Raw genomic sequence first — 18,658 nt, forward strand, 5'->3', positions numbered from 1 at the left:
CCGCCAAATCTGTGTGACCAGTGGACCTCCCACAGGCGTGCTGCCGAATCTGTGTGACCAGCGGACCTCCCGCAGGCATGCTGCCGAATCTGTGTGACCAGCAGACCTCCCACAGGCGTGCCGCCAAATCTGTGTGACTAGTGGATCTCCTGCAGGCGTGCCGCCAAATCTGTGTGACCAGCGGACCTCCCGCAGGCATGCCGCCGAATCTGCCCTGTGCTTTTCCACTGCCCTGTGCCTTGTGCTCTCATTTACACCTGAGCAAAGTGGGTTTAAAATGCTCCCAGATCAGAATGATAACGTCTTGCACTCACTTTATTACAGGCATTAAGTGCTGATACAAGCCCGGGGAGAACTGGGCCTGGGTAACTCATACAACTTTGTTAGGGCTTATCTACACAGGGAATTCACCATTGGAACTAAACCGGTGTAATGATACCACTGTTGCTACTCTGGTATAACATCCTATGTGCCTGCTGCTTTCAGAATAAGTGTGTCTACATGGGAGTTGTACCAGATAGCTACAGAGGTTTAATTATCCTGGGCTAGTAATAGAGGTATAATTGTACCGGCATCTGGTACATTTCTCCATATAGACAAACTCACAGTCTCTCCGACCTGAACTGAAAAACAGAAGTTTCTTTTTCTTGGAAAACTGTTTATCCTTCACCACTGCCTCAAAAGATGTTCTTAATCTAAGCCAATTGCTCTTTGATATTCAGACTTTGCATTCAACGATGGGCTTTGGCTGAGAAGAAAGCTTGGAATTTACAGACCCGACCCCTGCGTTGGCATTTCAAAAAAGCACTTTATTTGTGTATATTCTTTTTCTCTTGAAAGCCCATGTGATTACAGAACTTTTTTTAAAAAAACAAAAGGGGCGCTTGAGGCCAGGTATTTTGCTTGTGACACGCAAACCAAATTTTCTGCTAATGTGAAATCCCTGGGAACCTTGCAGGCAAATCTTGTGCTGATAAAACCACCAGCTATCATTAAAGTAAAAGTTGGGGAGAGGAGAAAGGGGATTTGGAAAATCTTTCTCCCTACCTTCAACCCTAATAATGTTGCACTGCTTAAAGCTGCAACCAGGATCTGAAGTGCAGAGAGACATCTCTTACCCTAATGTGTCAGTCTGTGTAACTCTTTTGCACCGGCTTGTTACATGACAAGCGAGGGGGATTCCATTTGTATGGGTGCTGCTGCAGCTTTTGAAGATGTCTGTCTTGGAGTTGGTTGAATTAGCCCTTTCCAGCACTCTCATGCAGTACTAATTACAATTAATTACCAAATGTTGGCATTACAATAGATTTCTTTTCCTTTTTCGAGGGTGATTTTCGTCAGTTTCCTATTTGTTTGTATTACTTATCGAGAGAGATGAGCTTGATCTCCCCCTCCAGAACAAAGCACCCCTGAACTTTGAGGATCATGGCCTTTGAATCCACGTTTCGTAGCTGGCCCACTGAGACAGGGAGTCATCAAGATCCAAATGCATGGACTCAGCCTGTGCCAAAAATCACAATCCCCGTTCATTAATATTAATGAACGTCAGAATAAGTGAGCGGGGAAGAGAAATTCTGCTGCCACCATAAAATACCTTTCTCCTCCGTTAGAACTTCCAGACTGAGCAGCTAATGAAAACACTCCGCCTTAAAGCCAGGAAAAGTTCTCATCATGCACTGCTCTTAAAGTGGTAGTCTAGGAGAAGTGAGGCAAAGAAGCAGTGGTCAGGGGAAAGACCTTGAAAAGGTAGCGCTCCCTCCCTCCCTGCGCCCAGTCACAGCCCCAATATTCATAATGGGTCAAACCCCCGGCAAACATTTTGGAGGTTCAAATCCAGATCCAGCTCTGTGACTTGGGCCTGTTTCTGTCTTTGTTTTGTGGTGGTTTTACCTAAGGCATCATCTCTTTTTCAGTGATGAACCTGCATTTTCCAATTTCACAGCTCAGTTGACCAGTCAAGAAAGATGTCTAGTGACCTGGCCAGGGTCACCACAAAGCCATTACCAATTTTTGTCTTGCTGCGCTATGAGCAGTCTTAAGAGAAGAGGAATTTAAAAAAATGCAGAATGAGCAAATCATACAGTGGAGGAGAATTAAAAAAACCAACAGGGAAATAACTTCATTGGCAGAGGAAGAATCCCTCCTCTGGACTTACAGCTTTAACATATATAGAGCCAAATTCTGCTCCCAGGTGTGCTAAATGCAGATCCCAAAGTGACAGTGTTACTCCAGGTTAACGTGAATTAAACTGACATCATTAACTAGACATTACTAGCCATAGATCAAGTTTTCCATCATGATAATTTAGTCTGACCTCCTGCGCAAGCCAGGGCAAAGAACTTCATGATGCAGTATATAACATCTCTTGTAGAAAGATATCTAGTCTTCATTTATAGATTGAAAGCGATGGAGAGTCCACCACATTCTTAGGTAACTTTTTTTCCCATGAAGAGTTAAATACCCTCATTGTTAAAAATGTGCACCGTATTTCTCGTCTGAATGTGTCTAGCTTCTGCTTCCATTGGATCTCGTTATGCCTTTTTCTGCTAAATTAACGAGCTGTCTTCTGTCAGAAATCTCTTCCTTACGTAGGTACTTGTTGACTGTGGTCAAGCCACCTCTTAACCTGCTTTTGAACCAGCTAAATAGATTGTTTCTTTTATCTCACACTGTGTGAGGTGGGTTCTCCAGACCTTGAGTTCTTCTCGTAGCTCTTTTTCTGAACCCTTCCCAGTTTTTCCACATCCTTTTTCGAGTGCGGATATCACACCTGTACACCCCCTCCCAGTAATGATGTCAATACTACCGTATACAGAGGTAATACCACTGCCCTAGTCCTGGTTTGAAATTCCCCCGAGTATATATGCAAAGATTGCTTTTGCCCCTTAGCTACAGCATCACACAGGGAACTCACATTCACCCCAACTCCTTTTAAGAGTCACTGCTTTCCAGCCTACAGTAACCCATCTTACAAGTGTGACCTACATTCTTTGTTCCCAGATGTATGACCTTGCATTTGGCTGTGTTAAAACCCATGTTGTTTGAGTGAGCCCAGCTTACCCAGGTCAGTCTGTAGAACTGTTCTCCTATAAATCGCCAGTCAGAAAGCGTTTGCAAGCAGTTGCCAGCGTTGCTCCTGATGGAGGAGACAAAACGAAATTCAGCCCTAGCAATGCTATCGGTAGCACAATATGGGGCCTTTGCTGTCAAAAACACAAACAGAAACAGCTGACAAATACATAGGGCGCAATGGATGTGATTTTTACATACTCACTTTTTGGGCCATAACCACAATTTACTAAATACCATTAAAGAATCTACCGTGAAAGTGAGACATTTGCAGAAACATGAGGCACAATAGCGCAGCTAAAAGAATCATTTGTTGCAAGTTGAACTGTTTGATTTTCCTTTGTATCCCCTCGGTGGGTTAGATTCTGCTCAGTCACGCCGCTCTGATTCCGTTGGAGCGACTCTAGATTTTCACTGCTGTGGCTGAGAGCAAAATCTGATCCAATCTGTCTAAAAGATCTGGGTTCTTTTTTTATTTCTTCTGTGGAATGCACATTAATTAAACCCAGGATTGGACAACATACCCCCTTCTTCTCTTCAAAGCTTGGAACTCTGTACAACAGAGATTCTGTGCCAAGAAAAATGTGAAGAACTCCCTGTTCCATGCTTTTTCTGCTGAAGGACAGGGGCTACAGTTTGCTGCTGTCTGAGAGTTTAACTCTTCTAGGGGCAGCAGCTCCCATGGTGATTTCGAGTGCAGCTTTTAGAGGCGTTAGTGCTGTTATCTAAAGGGGATTATATGAGCTAAACAATAGTCGAGTGTTACCATACCCTGGAAATATATGGCGATCGATCGTAAAGGCCCAGAGAAGGGGAACAAAAATGGCTTGAGGGTGAGACCTGCAGCTGACAACAGCTGGGAGAGATTAAATACTCAGTGCTGATGTGGAGCCCCATTGATGTCAATGGAGTTGTTCCTAAGTCAGGTCCACACTTGGCCCTTAACTTTATTTAGCCACACAAAAAAGAGAGGAGAGGAGAGTCTTGTCTGAATGATTTCAAACGATACAGGCTGCAGTGAAAAATGACCGGTCCCTCTTTTTGAACCCTGTCCCATAATAGGGGAACAAAGGGGCTCAGGCCATTATTGGCCACCCATTATTGGCACTAGATAAGATCAGTGGTTAGCTCCCAACTGGAAGGAAAGAAAAGTGAGAAGAAAAAGAAAGGAGGAAAAGTCAGGGGCGGGGGGCAAGGTGACAGGGAAGGCAAGCAAAAATGTAAGCGAGTCTAGAACCGGGCCGAGAGACGTTGGCGGAGCAATGCATGGGGAAGGCTTTGGGAGCAATACAATGCAGTTGACTGCCCTGAAGTAGTCATGTAGATACGCAGAGCACTGCAGCCTCCCAGGCTGTCGATCTGGCACCTTCGCCCAGGACTGGCTCTCACACAGATGATGTCCCCTTTCCAGGTTGGCAAATGTGTCCATTTCGTCCTTTGTCTAGTGCGTAAATTAGCCGGCATTTCCCTAATTCCAGAGTTATTGCTTTGCATGGCGGGAGCTGGCAGGAAAAGATCAGGACCCATTGTCCTGGGAAAGGATTGGCAGAGGCTTAGCTTTGTGAGACATTGCTCTTCACAGGCATCCCGGGGTGCCCCTGTGTGTTCTCTGCAAGGACAGCTGAAATGCCAAGGAGTGGGCTGGCAGTGTGGAAATAATTGAGTCAGAGCAGCAAGAGGTCCTGGAGGAGCTGGAGCAGGTTTCAGAAGCAGGAGAGAGGAGGCCCTGCCTTTCATTAACGCTTCTCATGGAGCCGACCGGCAGAGGGTGGAGAGAAGGTGGTCAGTCACAACACTCTGTAGGGCTTGGTTTTGACTCTACGTCCTGACAGCGGATTCGGTAGTGCTGTGGGCCGGGAGCTAGCATCCTGCTCTAATAACCATCGTATTAGCACTTCTGGAGCACTTTCCATCTGAGTCTTCCAAAGTGCTTCCCCCAGGAAGGTACGTACCATTCACCTCTGTTAGATACAGAGGGAGAACTGACACACTAATCCAAAGCCCATTGAAGACAACATGAGACAACCCTTTGACGTCACGGGGCTTTGGATCAGGCCCAGAGAGAGGTTATAAGACCCACTTGCTCCAGGTTCACACAAGTCAGTGGCCTCGGAGGGAGCAGAATACGGGCATGAGTCTCGGCCTTGACATCCTTTCACCAACAGGGTGGGCCCAGCTCAGAGGAACCAATGCTGCCACCTCAGCATAGCTCCTCCCCATGGCTCCCAGTGCAGGGCTGCGCTTTCAGGGCACAGCTGAGCTGTATCCTGGTTCTGTGGGTGGGGAAACTGAGGCACACAGCGCTTTAGGTCATCAAAAGGTCTGTGGCACCGTCGGGAACAGAACCCTAATCCCCAGCCCACTGGTGTTTAGCTACTACAGCAACTAGAGTCAATTACCTAGAACAGCTGGAACCAAAAGACTCCCCTCAGTGCAGTACTAAGGATGGTGATGTCCTGAGCAGCCAAAGCAGAGAGAGGCCCCAAGCCATCCATCCCAGTGCATGCTAAGCCCAGGCCTTTGGGTGACGTACTCAGTTCTGTGGAGTCCTCCAGGTGTCCTGGATGTGCTCAGTAAAGCTGCTGGCCTTCCACCTCACTGCTGACCCATAGCATGTTAGTTCAAGGCTCCCCGTGGTTGGAGATACAAAAGGGAGGCAAATGGGGTGTCAAGTGACCTGCCAGAGCCATCTGTGCTTGGGTCTCCCTTGACTGTGTGGCACAGCAGCATCCCACTCCCTGTTCCCCAGCCCCACGCTGGGGAAGGGACCAGCCAGCGGGATGTGTGCGCTGTGCGGACTGTCCCTCATAGCCCCATGGGCAATCCTCTGAAAAGGCCAAACAAGTTTAGGCTGAATTACCCTGTCTGGGAGCCTCTCTGTGCCCAGCGAAGTCCCTCTCCGACATATTCCCTAGCTAGGGAGGTGGGACCAGGCTGCTGGGGAGAGCCAATCCAGGGGGGAGAACAGGTGGCCCTGTCCTGCCCCTGATCTGCGGGCTCTGTGGCTTCATCCCCCGTTTGTTTCATAGGGAACCCTGGGGTTTCCCTTCCCTGGGCTCCTCCCCACCCTGACTGCTCCCTGGCAGCGTGTGGCCTCTGCCCACTGAAGTTGGAGCCGCAGCGAATGACTGATGACGCACTGGCCACCAGCGGGGGCAGACGGGTGGGTTATTTGTTGCTTTTTACATCCGGTTCAGACAGGCCCAGCACAGGTCATGGGGAGGCTGGAGGATAAACAGAGCCTGTGCTGAACTGCCAGGGCAGAACTGCCTTCAGTAAACCTGCCTCAGGTCACTGGCTGCCAGGCCAGTGGTTGCTGGCTGTTGTTAGAGGATTAGCTGGATCACGAGTGTCTGTTGCTCCTGGAGAGCCCAGAAAAGGCATCCCAGGCCCTGCCTGCTGTGGAAGAGTTTCTGGACGCGATCTCACCTGCCTTGTTCATCACAACAACAACAACAGCGATTCATACTTAGCCTTTCTCGAGAGCCTGTCCTCTCTGGCTCTCCCGAGTGCTGGGCTGACCTCAGTTACCTCCCTGCAAAGGGACTGTAAACGCGTATGATTAGTTACAGAGGTGAAATTACTCACCCAAGGCCATGTACACAGTCCCCCTCCTGTGCTGTTCTGCAGCTTTCTTTGGCCAACTTCCTCTCTCTCTTCCTCCCCCACCTCCTCTGCTGGAATGGGCCTCTGATTTCTTCCTCAGACTTCGGCATCTGCAGGGGCAATGGGTTGCCGAAACCCCCTCTTTCCAATTGCTTGAGGCACACTCCTGTTTAACACAGTGCCGTGACGTAACACACACACAAGCTCAGAAGTAAGGGGGAAAGCTGCTGAGTTCATTGCTCGCCATGTGCAGCCATCAGCCAGACACATCTCTGCACATCGGGAAGGCTGTGCGGCCACATCAGGCAGTTTTTACTGGCAAGTCTCAGCTGGAGTCGAGCCATTTCTTGGCTCTCCTCTTTTGCGAGCCGGGTGTCATCGGGGTAGTGAAGCCAGGGCTCACTGTTAAAGATAATATCCACACACGTCATCTTCAAAGCTCATAAACTGGTGACCACAAAACATGACTTGGCTAGTTGCGCTGTCATTAGACTGGGAGATTTTCTGAGCTGCAGTTCTGGTGTTTATGAGGAACACTGTTATTCATCTTTCAGTTGACACATCACTGAAGCTACAGGCCGATATGCATATGGAGGGGTAGGATACCAAGATGGGAACTACGAGTCACCTATCTTGGATTTGTAACCCTCTTCCTTATTCCCCTTCCCTATCTCTGCTTTGTTTTCTATCATCACATCATGTCTCTGCTTAGACTGTGAGCTGGGTAAGCCAGGGGCTGCCTCTTTTGCCTGTTTTGTGGTACCTAGGCACACTTTTAAGCACCATAATTAATAACAGCAGCAGAGCCGTGAAAAATGATTAAGAACCTGCCCCTTATAACCAATATCTAAAATCCTATGTATCAAACCGATACAGGAAATACAGAGCAATTTCTAAGGCTTCATGTGTATTAGGATGCAGGATAGTTCCTACTAAGTCACACGTACAGGGGGGTTCAGTGAGCTCCAGCAAGCCCAGAAGGAACTTGCGATGGAAGATCTTGTGGGGAAGCCCCAGGAACAACCAAGCTCAGGTAGGAATCCTTTTGAGTCTGAGTTACCAGTTAAACCTATGCCCAGGACAGGGATAAGTTTGGACACCGATTCAGGGCCTGTGTTCCTTCTCGAGGAAGAGATAGGCATTCTGCCAATTGTCAGCTGGCAATGAAATCCAAAGCTGGAGTCATAGACTGCTTGCTTAGGCTGGGGTCCTGGTTTTTTGTTTTCCATTAGAAGAAACGCTGCAAATGAGATTTAACCCAGAGGGTTTTACCCATTGGCTGGCGATTTAACTCATTGATTGAAATAACAGGACACAGCCAGGAAACATTAACGGTCACTGTTGAGCCTCTCCTGGGGTCAGAGGGAGCTTTTGAAATAAGGCAGGTGCCTGCATAGGAATTGAGGTGCCTCACTTCAGTGTCTTATTTTTGGAACTCTTGCCCTTAATCACTGTAACATAAACTTTATTAAACCACGAAAGGGCTTAAAATCCAAACTCAGGCCCCGATTCAGCCCAGCACTTCAGCACATGCTGAACCAAAAGTGCATTCTTAAGTCCCATTCTGGGCTTGGGGGAATTGGGCACTAGAGCAGCACAGTGAGCAGATGGAGGTAGGAGGGTCTTACGCAGACACCGACAGTAGCTAAGACACAAAACACCTGTGGGTGTGGGTGGCTGAAGTGGACAAAACCACCTGAAAGAGAGAGGGTACCTGGAAGGCTTCTCTAGAGATGAAAGACTCAGGGCGGGCCAACGATAAGCCACTGGCCATTTGTTTCCCTTTTTTTTTTTTTTTTTTTTTTTGTTTGCTTGTATTTAAAATGTAATGGAGCAATTATGGTTGTGACCTCAACTTGCCTGACCCTTGTTCTGTTTTCTTCTTATGTAGGTAGGGAACCTTGGCCTACTTTTTATGCTCCTGTTTTTTATCTATGCTGCCCTGGGAGTGGAGCTGTTTGGAAAGCTAGGTGAGTAATGTGCTTGACGCTGTTTATTTCATCCAGTCGATATTTATTTGTCTCTCTCCGTTTCCTTTGTTTTCTCTCTCTCTCTCTCTCTCTCTCTCTCTCTCTGATTCTTTATAGCTCTGAAGATTAAAGCTTTCTCTTGATCTTGGGGTCACAGCTGACACATGAGGATGTAACACAGACCCTTTCCGCACCACACATACGCACACGCAGAGTGTTCTGACCCTGCTTCCAGCTGCAGAGGAACTGTTTACTGCCTAAATATAATAACCTTGCAGGATATATTCACTAAGGCGGAAGTGCGCTGCTTAGAGCCCAACAGATGAGTCTGCAGAGTTGGCTTAGAACCAGGTTTATGTTGGAGTAGCACCACAGTGAACCTCCTGCTCTTCAGATCTTCCGCTGCCCTTAATTATTTCTTTTCCGATAGGTTTTAGAATTCTGTCTTGTTGATAGATCGTTCTCTAAGAGCCATTTCCCCCTTTCTCCATCATCACAAAGCATCAGCTGTTTTAGCGACTTACACCACCGACATCGTTTATTTACCCTGCTCAGGGGAGGTCTCTGACACTGCAGAAGAAATGGCTAAATAGTCACTTATGTACTGTCGTCCAGAAGAAGAGCAGGAGGCGTTAGACAGGAAAGGCAGCATAGTCCTGCTTTGCTCCCAGCTTTCTTGGTGCTGGGAAGAGAGAATACCCCCATTCGCTCTCCTGGTCGGTGATTTCCTCACCAACTCTTGTTGACCAAGGCCAGGAGACATCTACACAGCGATCAGGGGTGTGACTGCAGCGCCTAGTTTTGATTGAACTAGCTCTAACTAACAATAGTGAAGCTGTGGCAGCATGGGTTATGCGACACCACCCGGGCCCTCGAGAAGCTCGTTGTGGCTTTGCTGCTATTGTTAGTGAAGCTAGCTAGAGCTGAGCTAGCTCGGGCATGTCCACACATGCTCCAGTCACCCCACTGACTGCAATGTAGACATAGCCTCCGCTCTGTGTAATGCACTTTCACTTTTTCTGTCTCCATCTACTGGATGGACCACATAGAGGTCTGTGGGTCCGTGAACACTGCAGCTGGAAACATATTTCCCAGGTCGGGTAGACAGACACACCTGCGCGCTAGCTTGCTAAAAATAGCAAAGTAGCCATGGTGACAGCGTAGGCGAGCCACCTAAGTATATACCCAAGGGTCCAGGGTTTATATTCAGGCAGGTAAGTCAGGCTGCTACCCATGAGTTGCTGACAGAACAAGAAGCAGTGGGGGATGTTTAGGTTGAACATTAGGAAAAACTATTTCACTAGGAGGGTGGTGAAGCACTGGAATGGGTTCCCTAGGGAGGTGGTGGAATCTCCTTCCTTAGAGGTTTTTAAGGCCTGGTTTGACAAAATCCTGGCTGGGATGATTTAGTTGGGGTTCGTCCTGCTTTGAGCAGGGGGTTGGACTAGATGACCTCCTGAGGTCTCTTCCAACCCTGATATTCTATGATTCTATGATACCCCTGCTATTTAGCATGCTAGCATGAACAGAGCTAGCAAATGTCTGTCTGCCTGGGTTGGGATACATGCTCCCAGTTGCAATGCCAACATACCCTATGAGTCAGGTGATTGCTTCATGCTAACAGCGCTGCATCTTTTAGCTCAGGAGGTAAACACCATGCTTTTAGAAACGTGCAGGCTTTTAGGCCCTATGTTGAGTCCTCACAGGTTACAACCCATCTAGGGGCATCAACAGCCTTCCATTAAGCAAGTCCAGGAATGCAACAGAGAGACTCTCTCATAGCCAGCTCCACAACACTGTCCCCTTTCAAGTGTGACAGGCCCAGGGGGCAAAATGTAAGAGTCACGTCCCGAGTGTACCCTCAGTATCACAGTCACTGATTGGGAGGCACACACACATTGCTTGGCAAGCCTTTAAAGCTTTGATTTAGGACTCACTTTTGCATGTTATAACTCTAATAAAGCTTCAGAAACTTCCAGAGCAGCTGCTCCCACAGCCCATAGGGATGGAGAAGAGGGGCTGATCATTTTCAGATGGACTTTATAGGGTTACAACCATGCTTAGGGCCTGACTGTGGTATTTATATGAAACAGCAGGAGCTTCAGAAAGCTATGCAGTTAATGATGCTATTAATCCAAAAGCAATATATTTTTGCATTGCTGTGATGCTTTTCAGTGTATGGATTTCAATGCACTTTATATATATGTATTTCCCCTAAATCCTGACTGGGAGATCGGGAAGTGTTAGTAGCTCCATTTTACAGATGGGGAAACTGAGGCACAGAGAAGGGAAGTGACTTTCCCAAGGTCACCCGACGAGTCACTGGCACAGTTGTGAAAGGATCCCTAAGTTTTCTGACTCCAAGTCCCATGGTTTTAGCCATTAGACAATGCCTCTTGGGTAGTTATGTGATCATTCACATCATTGCTCTCAACTGATATGTCTAAATGACGGTTATTGTTTTTTAAAAATGGTATAATGGTAGCAGCTAGGGATCCACCTGAGACCCGGGCCCCCTTATGCTAGATGCCGGACACATACAAAGTGAAGAGAGTCACTGCCTGGTAGGGTTTCCAATTTAAATAGACAAGACAGACAAAAGGAATATTTTTATATTCCCATTTTACAGCTGGAAAAACTGATGCTCAGAGCAGATAAGTGACTTGTCACACAGTCAGCATGTGGCAGAGTCACTAATAGAACCTAGATTTCCTAGGTCGCAGATCAGTGCGTTACAATTCTGTTCTCCCTTACCTGCCATTGCAGTTGTATATCTACAGTATAACATCTATGCCTGTGCAGCAACTCTCATAGAATCATAGAATATTAGGGTTGGAAGGGACCTCACGAGATCATCTAGTCCAACCCCCTGCTCAAAGCAGGACCAACCCCAACTAAATCATCCCAGCCAGGGCTTTGTCAAGCGGGGCCTTAAAAACCTCTAAGGAAGGAGATTCCACCACCTCCCTAGGGAACCCATTCCAGTGCTCCACCACCCTCCTTGTGAAAAAGTTTTTCCTGATATCCAACCTAGACCTCCCCCACCGCAACTTGAGACCATTACTCCTTGTTCTGACATCTGCTACCACTGAGAACAGTCTAGATCCATCCTCTTTGGAACCCCCTTTCAGGTAGTTGAAAGCAGCTATCAAATCCCCCCTCATTCTTCTCTTCTGCAGACTAAACAATCCCAGTTCCCTCAGCCTCTCCTCGTAAGTCATGTGCTCTAGCCCCCTAGTCATTTTTGGTGCCCAGAGAGCATAATTGAAAATGTGGTGATTCCTGTGCCAGGTATCTCTGGTAGCAGCAGTATTTATTCACCTATCCTTAGACAGAAGATACCTGAGTACCTTAAAGATTATGCAGCCTCTCTGCAGTTCTAAATCTATGCTGTGTTTCTGTGTACACTCCATGCCAGCCCAGTGCAATAAACAATTGCTGTGTGTGGTTTGAGATTGAGACTTGATCCCAGCTGCGACGAGCACCCAGCCAGCCAGCAGACCACTTCCACTTCCTGACTTTTATTGGGAACAGTTGAATTTTCCTTTTCTCAAGCACGGCTGGTCCATGTCTGCCACAAAAAAGCCCAGCTCCCTCCTCAGTGAGGTTGGTGGCCGGGCTTTTCTTTTCTTTTTTTTTTTTAATGCACTTCAGAAATAAATGACTAATAATGAAAGGCTCTTGCAAGAAGGATTGCTGCCTGTCCTAATGAAAACTTAATGAGCCTGTGTTTTATGTACAAGGGGATGTTTGGTGTGTGCAATTTACATTCATTCAGATATTAAATCTCAGGGAAAAAATATAAAAATTGCTCACTTTATTCCAGTAAAATATCCCTTATGGGAAATGTGCTCTGTTTAAAAAAAATAAAACAAGATAATGAACACAATGAAGAGAGTAATAGAGAAGCAGGCGGTACAGAGCAGCAAAGAGGGAAAGTAGTGTCCATGGCCATTTGTGGAGACTTAGCTTACACAGTCTTACTTCCTTCCGCTTCATTTTCAGATATAGTTAACACTGCCTGTTAAGTGGGGGCGGGGGGGAGCGAAAATGCAAACAGGTTTGCACCTAAGGCAAGTTACATAATCTGCAGGAGATTTTACACATGTGCCCAGCAAACTGGACTACTCCTAGTCATAGACTTGGCTCTTCCATAGCACGTTGCACCAGTGCAGCTCATCGCGCCTTACACAAGGGGCAGTATCATTATCCCCCTTTGTGCAGATGGAGAGACTGGGGTGAAGGAACTTGCCCTAAGTCACCCAGCAGCAGAGCCATGAGCTGAACCCTAGGTGTCCCGAGCCTCAGTCCAGCACTCTGTCCTCTAGGCCACACTGACTAGAGTGTGACAGAAATGTTGGCTCTCCAAACCAGGACGATTGCTTGGGGGAGATTAGGGTGAGGGGAAAATCTGCTGCAAAAGAGCTTGTTGCCCCTGAGAAAAGAGGAAGGTACAACTGTCCCCGAAGATCGGCTTGTGCTGCAAGTATGAGCTACGGACCACATCCGGGGGCACATGAACGTGCCCTTCTGAGCTCCAGGAGCACCCACAAAGCTAGGCTCCGTTCCAAGGCTGCAGATTGTAATGCCTTGACGCAGATGCCATCTTTGTGTTTGTACAGCACCTAGCACAGTGGGATCCTGGTGATACAAAGCGTAACAACGTCCTGTACGAGATGAAATCATGGAATTGAATGAAAGAAAGAAAAACTCCACGTAGGGTAAAGTCCCACGAAGCTTAGTGAAGGTCGGGGTCTGGCAATGGAGCTGCCCCTACAGATCAAACCCATATGGTTCATCTTCCTCTTGTAACTCCCTCACCCTGCAGCACTGTTAACCCATGCTCCCAAATCTGTCTCCCTCCCCTCCACCTTGACAATGAAGTTGGCTCCATCAGGTGCCCTGGTGTTACCCTCCCAAGAGCATTGCAAAGCACTAAATAATAATACCTAGCTCTTAATGAGTCCATCCCAAAGCACAGTCAGTATCATTTATCCCTGTTGTACTGATGGGGAAACTAATGTGCAAAGCAAGGAAGCAATTTTCCCATGATGACGCAGCAGGCCAAGGGCAGAGCTGGGACTGAACCCAGGTTTCCTGCATCTCAGGCCTTGTGCTGTATCTGCTTGGCCACGCTCCTGTACTGTCAGTTGAAGCTGTTTGTAAACCAGCCCTGTTAAGAACTGTCTTCATTGGGTTGCTTTCGCTTCTGTTCCATGCAGACTGCAGCGAAGACAATCCCTGCGAAGGTCTGAGCCGGCACGCAACCTTCACCAACTTCGGCATGGCCTTTCTCACCCTCTTCAGGGTGTCGACTGGGGACAACTGGAATGGGATCATGAAGGTACGTGCGCTCTCTGGCCACGCTGCTGCCAGCTTCTCCACGCTCCAGCTGTTCCCTGCCCCCTTTCCCCCATGGAACTGGCCAGTGTGAGTTTACATAACTGCCTTCTATGGAAGGAATCAGTTGTGTGGTACAGGCCCTGCTCTTCTAAAAGGTACCAGAGCTCCCCCTTTGGCTCATGTGGTGGGGTGGTGGCCTTATACAGCTGATCGCACTGCACCCACTGACTCCATCTCTATTCCATTTACTACAGTAGCTCAGCTGGGGGTCTGGGGCATATTGGTGTGTCTCTGAGGTCACTACAAAATAAAAGGAGCTAAAATTCCCCCCTGCATATGGAGTGCTGATTCCTCAGCCTGTGTCTGGAATAATCTTCCCATTAGCTGCACAGTTCTGAACACGCCGGCTTTGGAGTCCGACTGTGGTTTAAAGCTTGTTAGCAAAGCTCAGTCTGCTTCAAAGCCCTCCCTCTCACCCTCCCTCTCTCTCTCTCTCCCTCTCAATCTCAGGACACGCTGCGGGAATGCACCAGGGAGGACAAGCACTGCCTGAGTTACCTGCCCATCATCTCCCCCATCTACTTCGTCACCTTCGTCCTCATTGCCCAGTTTGTCCTTGTCAATGTGGTGGTGGCCGTGCTGATGAAGCACCTGGAGGAGAGCAACAAGGAAGCCAAGGAGGACGCGGAGATGGACGCGGAGATAGAGCTAGAAATGTCCAGAGGAGGGAGCACCCCGGCCAACAGCGGGGGTGGAAGTGGCACCTCTACCTCGGACGTCAGGGCCCCCTACGGGAGCCAGGAGGCCATGAAGCCAGAGTCCCCCATGCGAGTGAAACATCAAGCCCTGGTAATGATTGACTCAAGGGCTGTGGTGTCGTTTAATGAGTGGGGCAGGGAGCTTCTGGTCAGGGTCTGTTGACCAGCAGCGGCTCCAGAGTCTGTCAGGACCCCAGTTATATCAAGCTAAAGGGACGTGCATGAGGCAGTTCAAAGGGAAGGCAGCTTTTCCCATGTCCCCCAGGAACTTAGGGCTTGGGAGAAGTTTCCATCCCCATCTCCGAGTCTTCCGACAAGTTGAGAGGCTCCCTGGGATGTAGGGCAGTCTGGCTTCTTGACCTCCGCATGTGATCTTTTACCACTCAGCGTTCCAGGGGGAGTTTTAACATCCATTTCTACTAGGCATCAGCAATGGAGGAACATCCCCGGTGAGTTTGGGCTCAGAGAAGTAACAGCCCAAGTCGCATTTTATATGCACCGCTCCCCTCTTTGTACGTCATTTTATCATGAACAGCAGCTGCAGGGCTGCTGGTCGCATAGGAGACCTTGCCCAGAGCGATCCCAGTTCGTGGGCTAAGCGGATGGCAGGAATTTCTTCCATGCAGGTTCAGAAATCCAGCTGAGGTTGTTTTTAGTCTTAGCACATCAGTCTCTTGGCAGGATTTACCAAGGAGCCGGTCGAAGTGAGGTGCCCGAATCACATGAAATTCAGTGGGGGTTGTGCTCCAGTTGGAAAACCCCCATGCTTGACAATAGGGCGCAAATCCAGTTCTGATCAAAGCTCTCGCAACTCTCACTGGCTTCAGCAGGACTTGTGCTCTGCTTAAGCCAGGCTGCATTTGATCCTGGGCCTTTTCAAAGTCCACACCAAACAGCTGATGCTGACTTCCTTGGTTAGTGTGGAGACATCCTCAGCTCCCAAGCAAGCTGCACTTTGAACTCTTTGACTCCTGTTTACCCTCCAGAAAAACAGGCAATCAAAATTCAGGTAGGAGGGGGGTGAGATCTGTCCCATCTCACGGCAGACAGTTTACTGAAAAGAGAAAAATACAGACTTGCTTTGCTCATATCATCAAAAATTAATCTACCATAAAATCAACGGGGATTTTATCCCTCAGACTCTAACAAGACAGATAAAAAGTAACTTGGTTAGACAGTAGCAGGGGAGACAGCATTTTGAATCTAGAGTTAATAAAAGTTTCTCCTGGCAAATGAAGGACAATGGAAGTGGTCGAATTTCTCCTTGGGCTTTGAGATCTTTGTTCTGGTCACACATTGAACACAGACTGATCACACTTTTTGTAAACGTGGTCGTGATCTGTCAATAGTCACTGAACAAATTGCAGCCCGTGGGTTGTTCCCAAAACTGCTCATGTCGCCTGCTCATGGTGTGTGATTGGACAGCTGAAACTTTTTAGAATGATAACTGGGATATAACCAATCACATGTTTCCTGAGAGGGGTTTTCACATGACTAATTGTCAGTGCGAAAATATGTATAACTTTCAGGCTTCAAAAACATTTCCAGGAATAAACTGGTGGCCATCCAGTTATTTGTGCCTGGCCAGTAGTATAGCCCCAATGAGGCAGACTTGCCATGTTGTTCAGTGTATTGGTAAAATACCCTCCCATCAGCTGGAAAACCCTCCATTCAGCATGGTGTTAGTCGAGTGGGTTCCCACCGTGATCTCTATCTCAGGTGCCTCGGGTTGGAACAGATGCGTCATGGAGTTCCTGCTCCGGGTACCTACAGGAATAGGCCAGAAGCCTGTCTGAATCCAGGTCAAGAAGTTGCAAGCTAATGCTTTAACCCCCACCCATTACAGTCCTACGGAAACCCTAACTGGATTACCATGTCCATCTGGTGTGGAATTTGGCTCCCCGTTTAGCTAGGTTCTCTGACATTCAGTAACTTTGCCCTGGGCTGGGCTGCATGCATGCCTAGGAGATATGAAACCCCTGGGGCTGATGGTCCCATTCCCAATATCACGGAAGCCAGACTACTGGCACATGGGATTAGACGTTTATAGTCCACTCTGGCTGCACTGGGGGTACAACAGGGAAGGAATGATCCAAGGAGCCTCCTCAACCATCTTTGAGCCCCCAGGAAGAGCCCAGACACAGTATAGTTTGGAGTCAAGCCGCTGTTCCCTGCTAGAAATGCCCCTGGTGATGGGCTGTCCAAACGTGGCAAGGGTGGTGAGAGCCAGCCCTTCCGTGCGAGTCAGTGTAGTTGGCCAGGCCCAGGGGGCAGTGCCTGCTCAAGGCTGGCTGAGCTGCTCCTCCAATGAGAATTATCTGGGGAGCCCCTGGAGGGAGCTGGAGGAGTCGGTCAGAGTTCATCAAGGCACTACAGAGCAAGGGGGTGTGGAGTTCAAGGAAATACTGTTCTCAGGGTAACGGGGCAGGAGACTCTCACACCTGGAGTGGAAGGGGCTTTTACAGTGTCTGGGTATGATGGGACATATGCCTTTGCAAGAGGTAATAAGACACTCCAGTCTTTCTTGCCATTTGGACTCTTTTCTGCCTTCCTTTTCTCTTCCTTCCCGTTTCACACGGATGGGGCAGGTGTGGGGAGAGCGTGTGCGAGAGCAGGATTGAAGTGTGAACCCCATCCTTGCCCCACTACTGATACCTTTTATCTTCCTAATTTTGTCCCCGAAGGAGGCACTGAGCTGTGAGAATGTGTCTTTAGCCATCCCAGATTCAGACCCGCTGGAGGGCAGAGAGACTCCCAGGATGGAAAACACGTCCTTCCGCTCTGTTCCTCACCACCATGTCCTGACACCTTCCCACAAAACCCCAGGCCGCGAGTCAGAGGTGAATGAACGACGGGCCATTACTTCTGCATTGTGCCATCATGCTTTAGTGCTGTGCAGCTGACTGATGGTGTGTTCATGTCCGCCTAGCATTGTCCTCTTCCTGTCGCTTCACAGCTATAACAGCCTGTTTTCGTCCTCTGTCTTCCATGCTGCCTTTGCATCTGCTGAAGCTGGGCACGTTCTAAATCATTCAGCTGGGGCAAGCCAAGGAGCCTGCATGGACTGTGTGTGACATGCTCTTTTTAGCCAAGAAAGCCTTGCACTTATTAGTCAGGGGTGGATAGATTGTTAAATAAACAGTGAGTCCTGCAAGTAACACTGTTATGTGTCTCACACATGGAAAAGCTGCTCCCCACTGCCTCGATATGGGTGTGACATAGATCATTCACAGCTGTTAAAATTGGCTTTGATTTTTCAAGTCGTCAGCTGGTAACCTGTGGATTTTCGACCTGGCAGACAGTTTGTTTCCACTGTGTGGCTCACGTGAGCATATTTTCTTGGTTAAGCTGGAGGGGGACAGCAGGTAGAGATTTCTATCCATTTCCTGCTTTTGGTTGAATGCTGAAATTGATTTTATTGCAATTACTGGGAACTCCTTAAATCTGTGCTGAGAAGGTGGAACGGCACAACAAAAGCAACGCATGGTACATAACAGTCTGGGCACTGGCATAGAAAAGTGACATGACAGAAAAACTCCACAACTACTTCGTAGTTGATTGGTTGCACCTCATCTTATGATGGGCTCTCAGTGGGTAACTGACAGTATAGTAAATGGCCACATTTCAATGTGGCGTGGGGAAGTGACCCATGGACATCCCTGAGTGAGGTCATGCAACAAGAAAGGCAGGAGTGAGTCTATTGCTACTGAGAGCCGTTCCTGTGTTTTGCAACGGAAATGACCTTTGTAGGATGTAAGGGGGGAGGTGTTTTCCCACACTGACCCTTCTTGCTTTGAATCATCTTTCAAAACAGTGCTCAGGCTGGGGCCTGTATCAGGTGAGAGCTCTTCTTAACCCCAAAGCAGGACTGGCTCTAGACCCCTTCAGCACCCATGACCAGGGATGGTGCTG

General features: G+C 48.3%; 1 protein-coding gene across 3 annotated transcripts in view; it reads left to right on the top strand.

The window, feature by feature from the left end:
* CACNA1H (calcium voltage-gated channel subunit alpha1 H) overlaps window positions 1-18,658 on the top strand; it is a 199,371-nt gene that overhangs the window by 166,007 nt on the left and 14,706 nt on the right. For 2 of the 3 annotated variants that reach the window (XM_050967253.1, XM_050967254.1), the window contains exons 28-31: window positions 8,567-8,645; window positions 13,868-13,989; window positions 14,499-14,837; window positions 17,431-17,586. In XM_050967253.1, the coding sequence (XP_050823210.1) occupies window positions 8,567-8,645; window positions 13,868-13,989; window positions 14,499-14,837; window positions 17,431-17,586 (696 nt within the window). The remainder of the gene's footprint in view (window positions 1-8,566; window positions 8,646-13,867; window positions 13,990-14,498; window positions 14,838-17,430; window positions 17,587-18,658) is intronic. The other variant, XM_050967252.1, reaches the window with a different exon arrangement.

The sequence above is a fragment of the Gopherus flavomarginatus genome, chromosome 9 (assembly GCF_025201925.1).
Source record: "Gopherus flavomarginatus isolate rGopFla2 chromosome 9, rGopFla2.mat.asm, whole genome shotgun sequence".
In the NCBI taxonomy this organism is placed as follows: domain Eukaryota; kingdom Metazoa; phylum Chordata; order Testudines; family Testudinidae; genus Gopherus; species Gopherus flavomarginatus.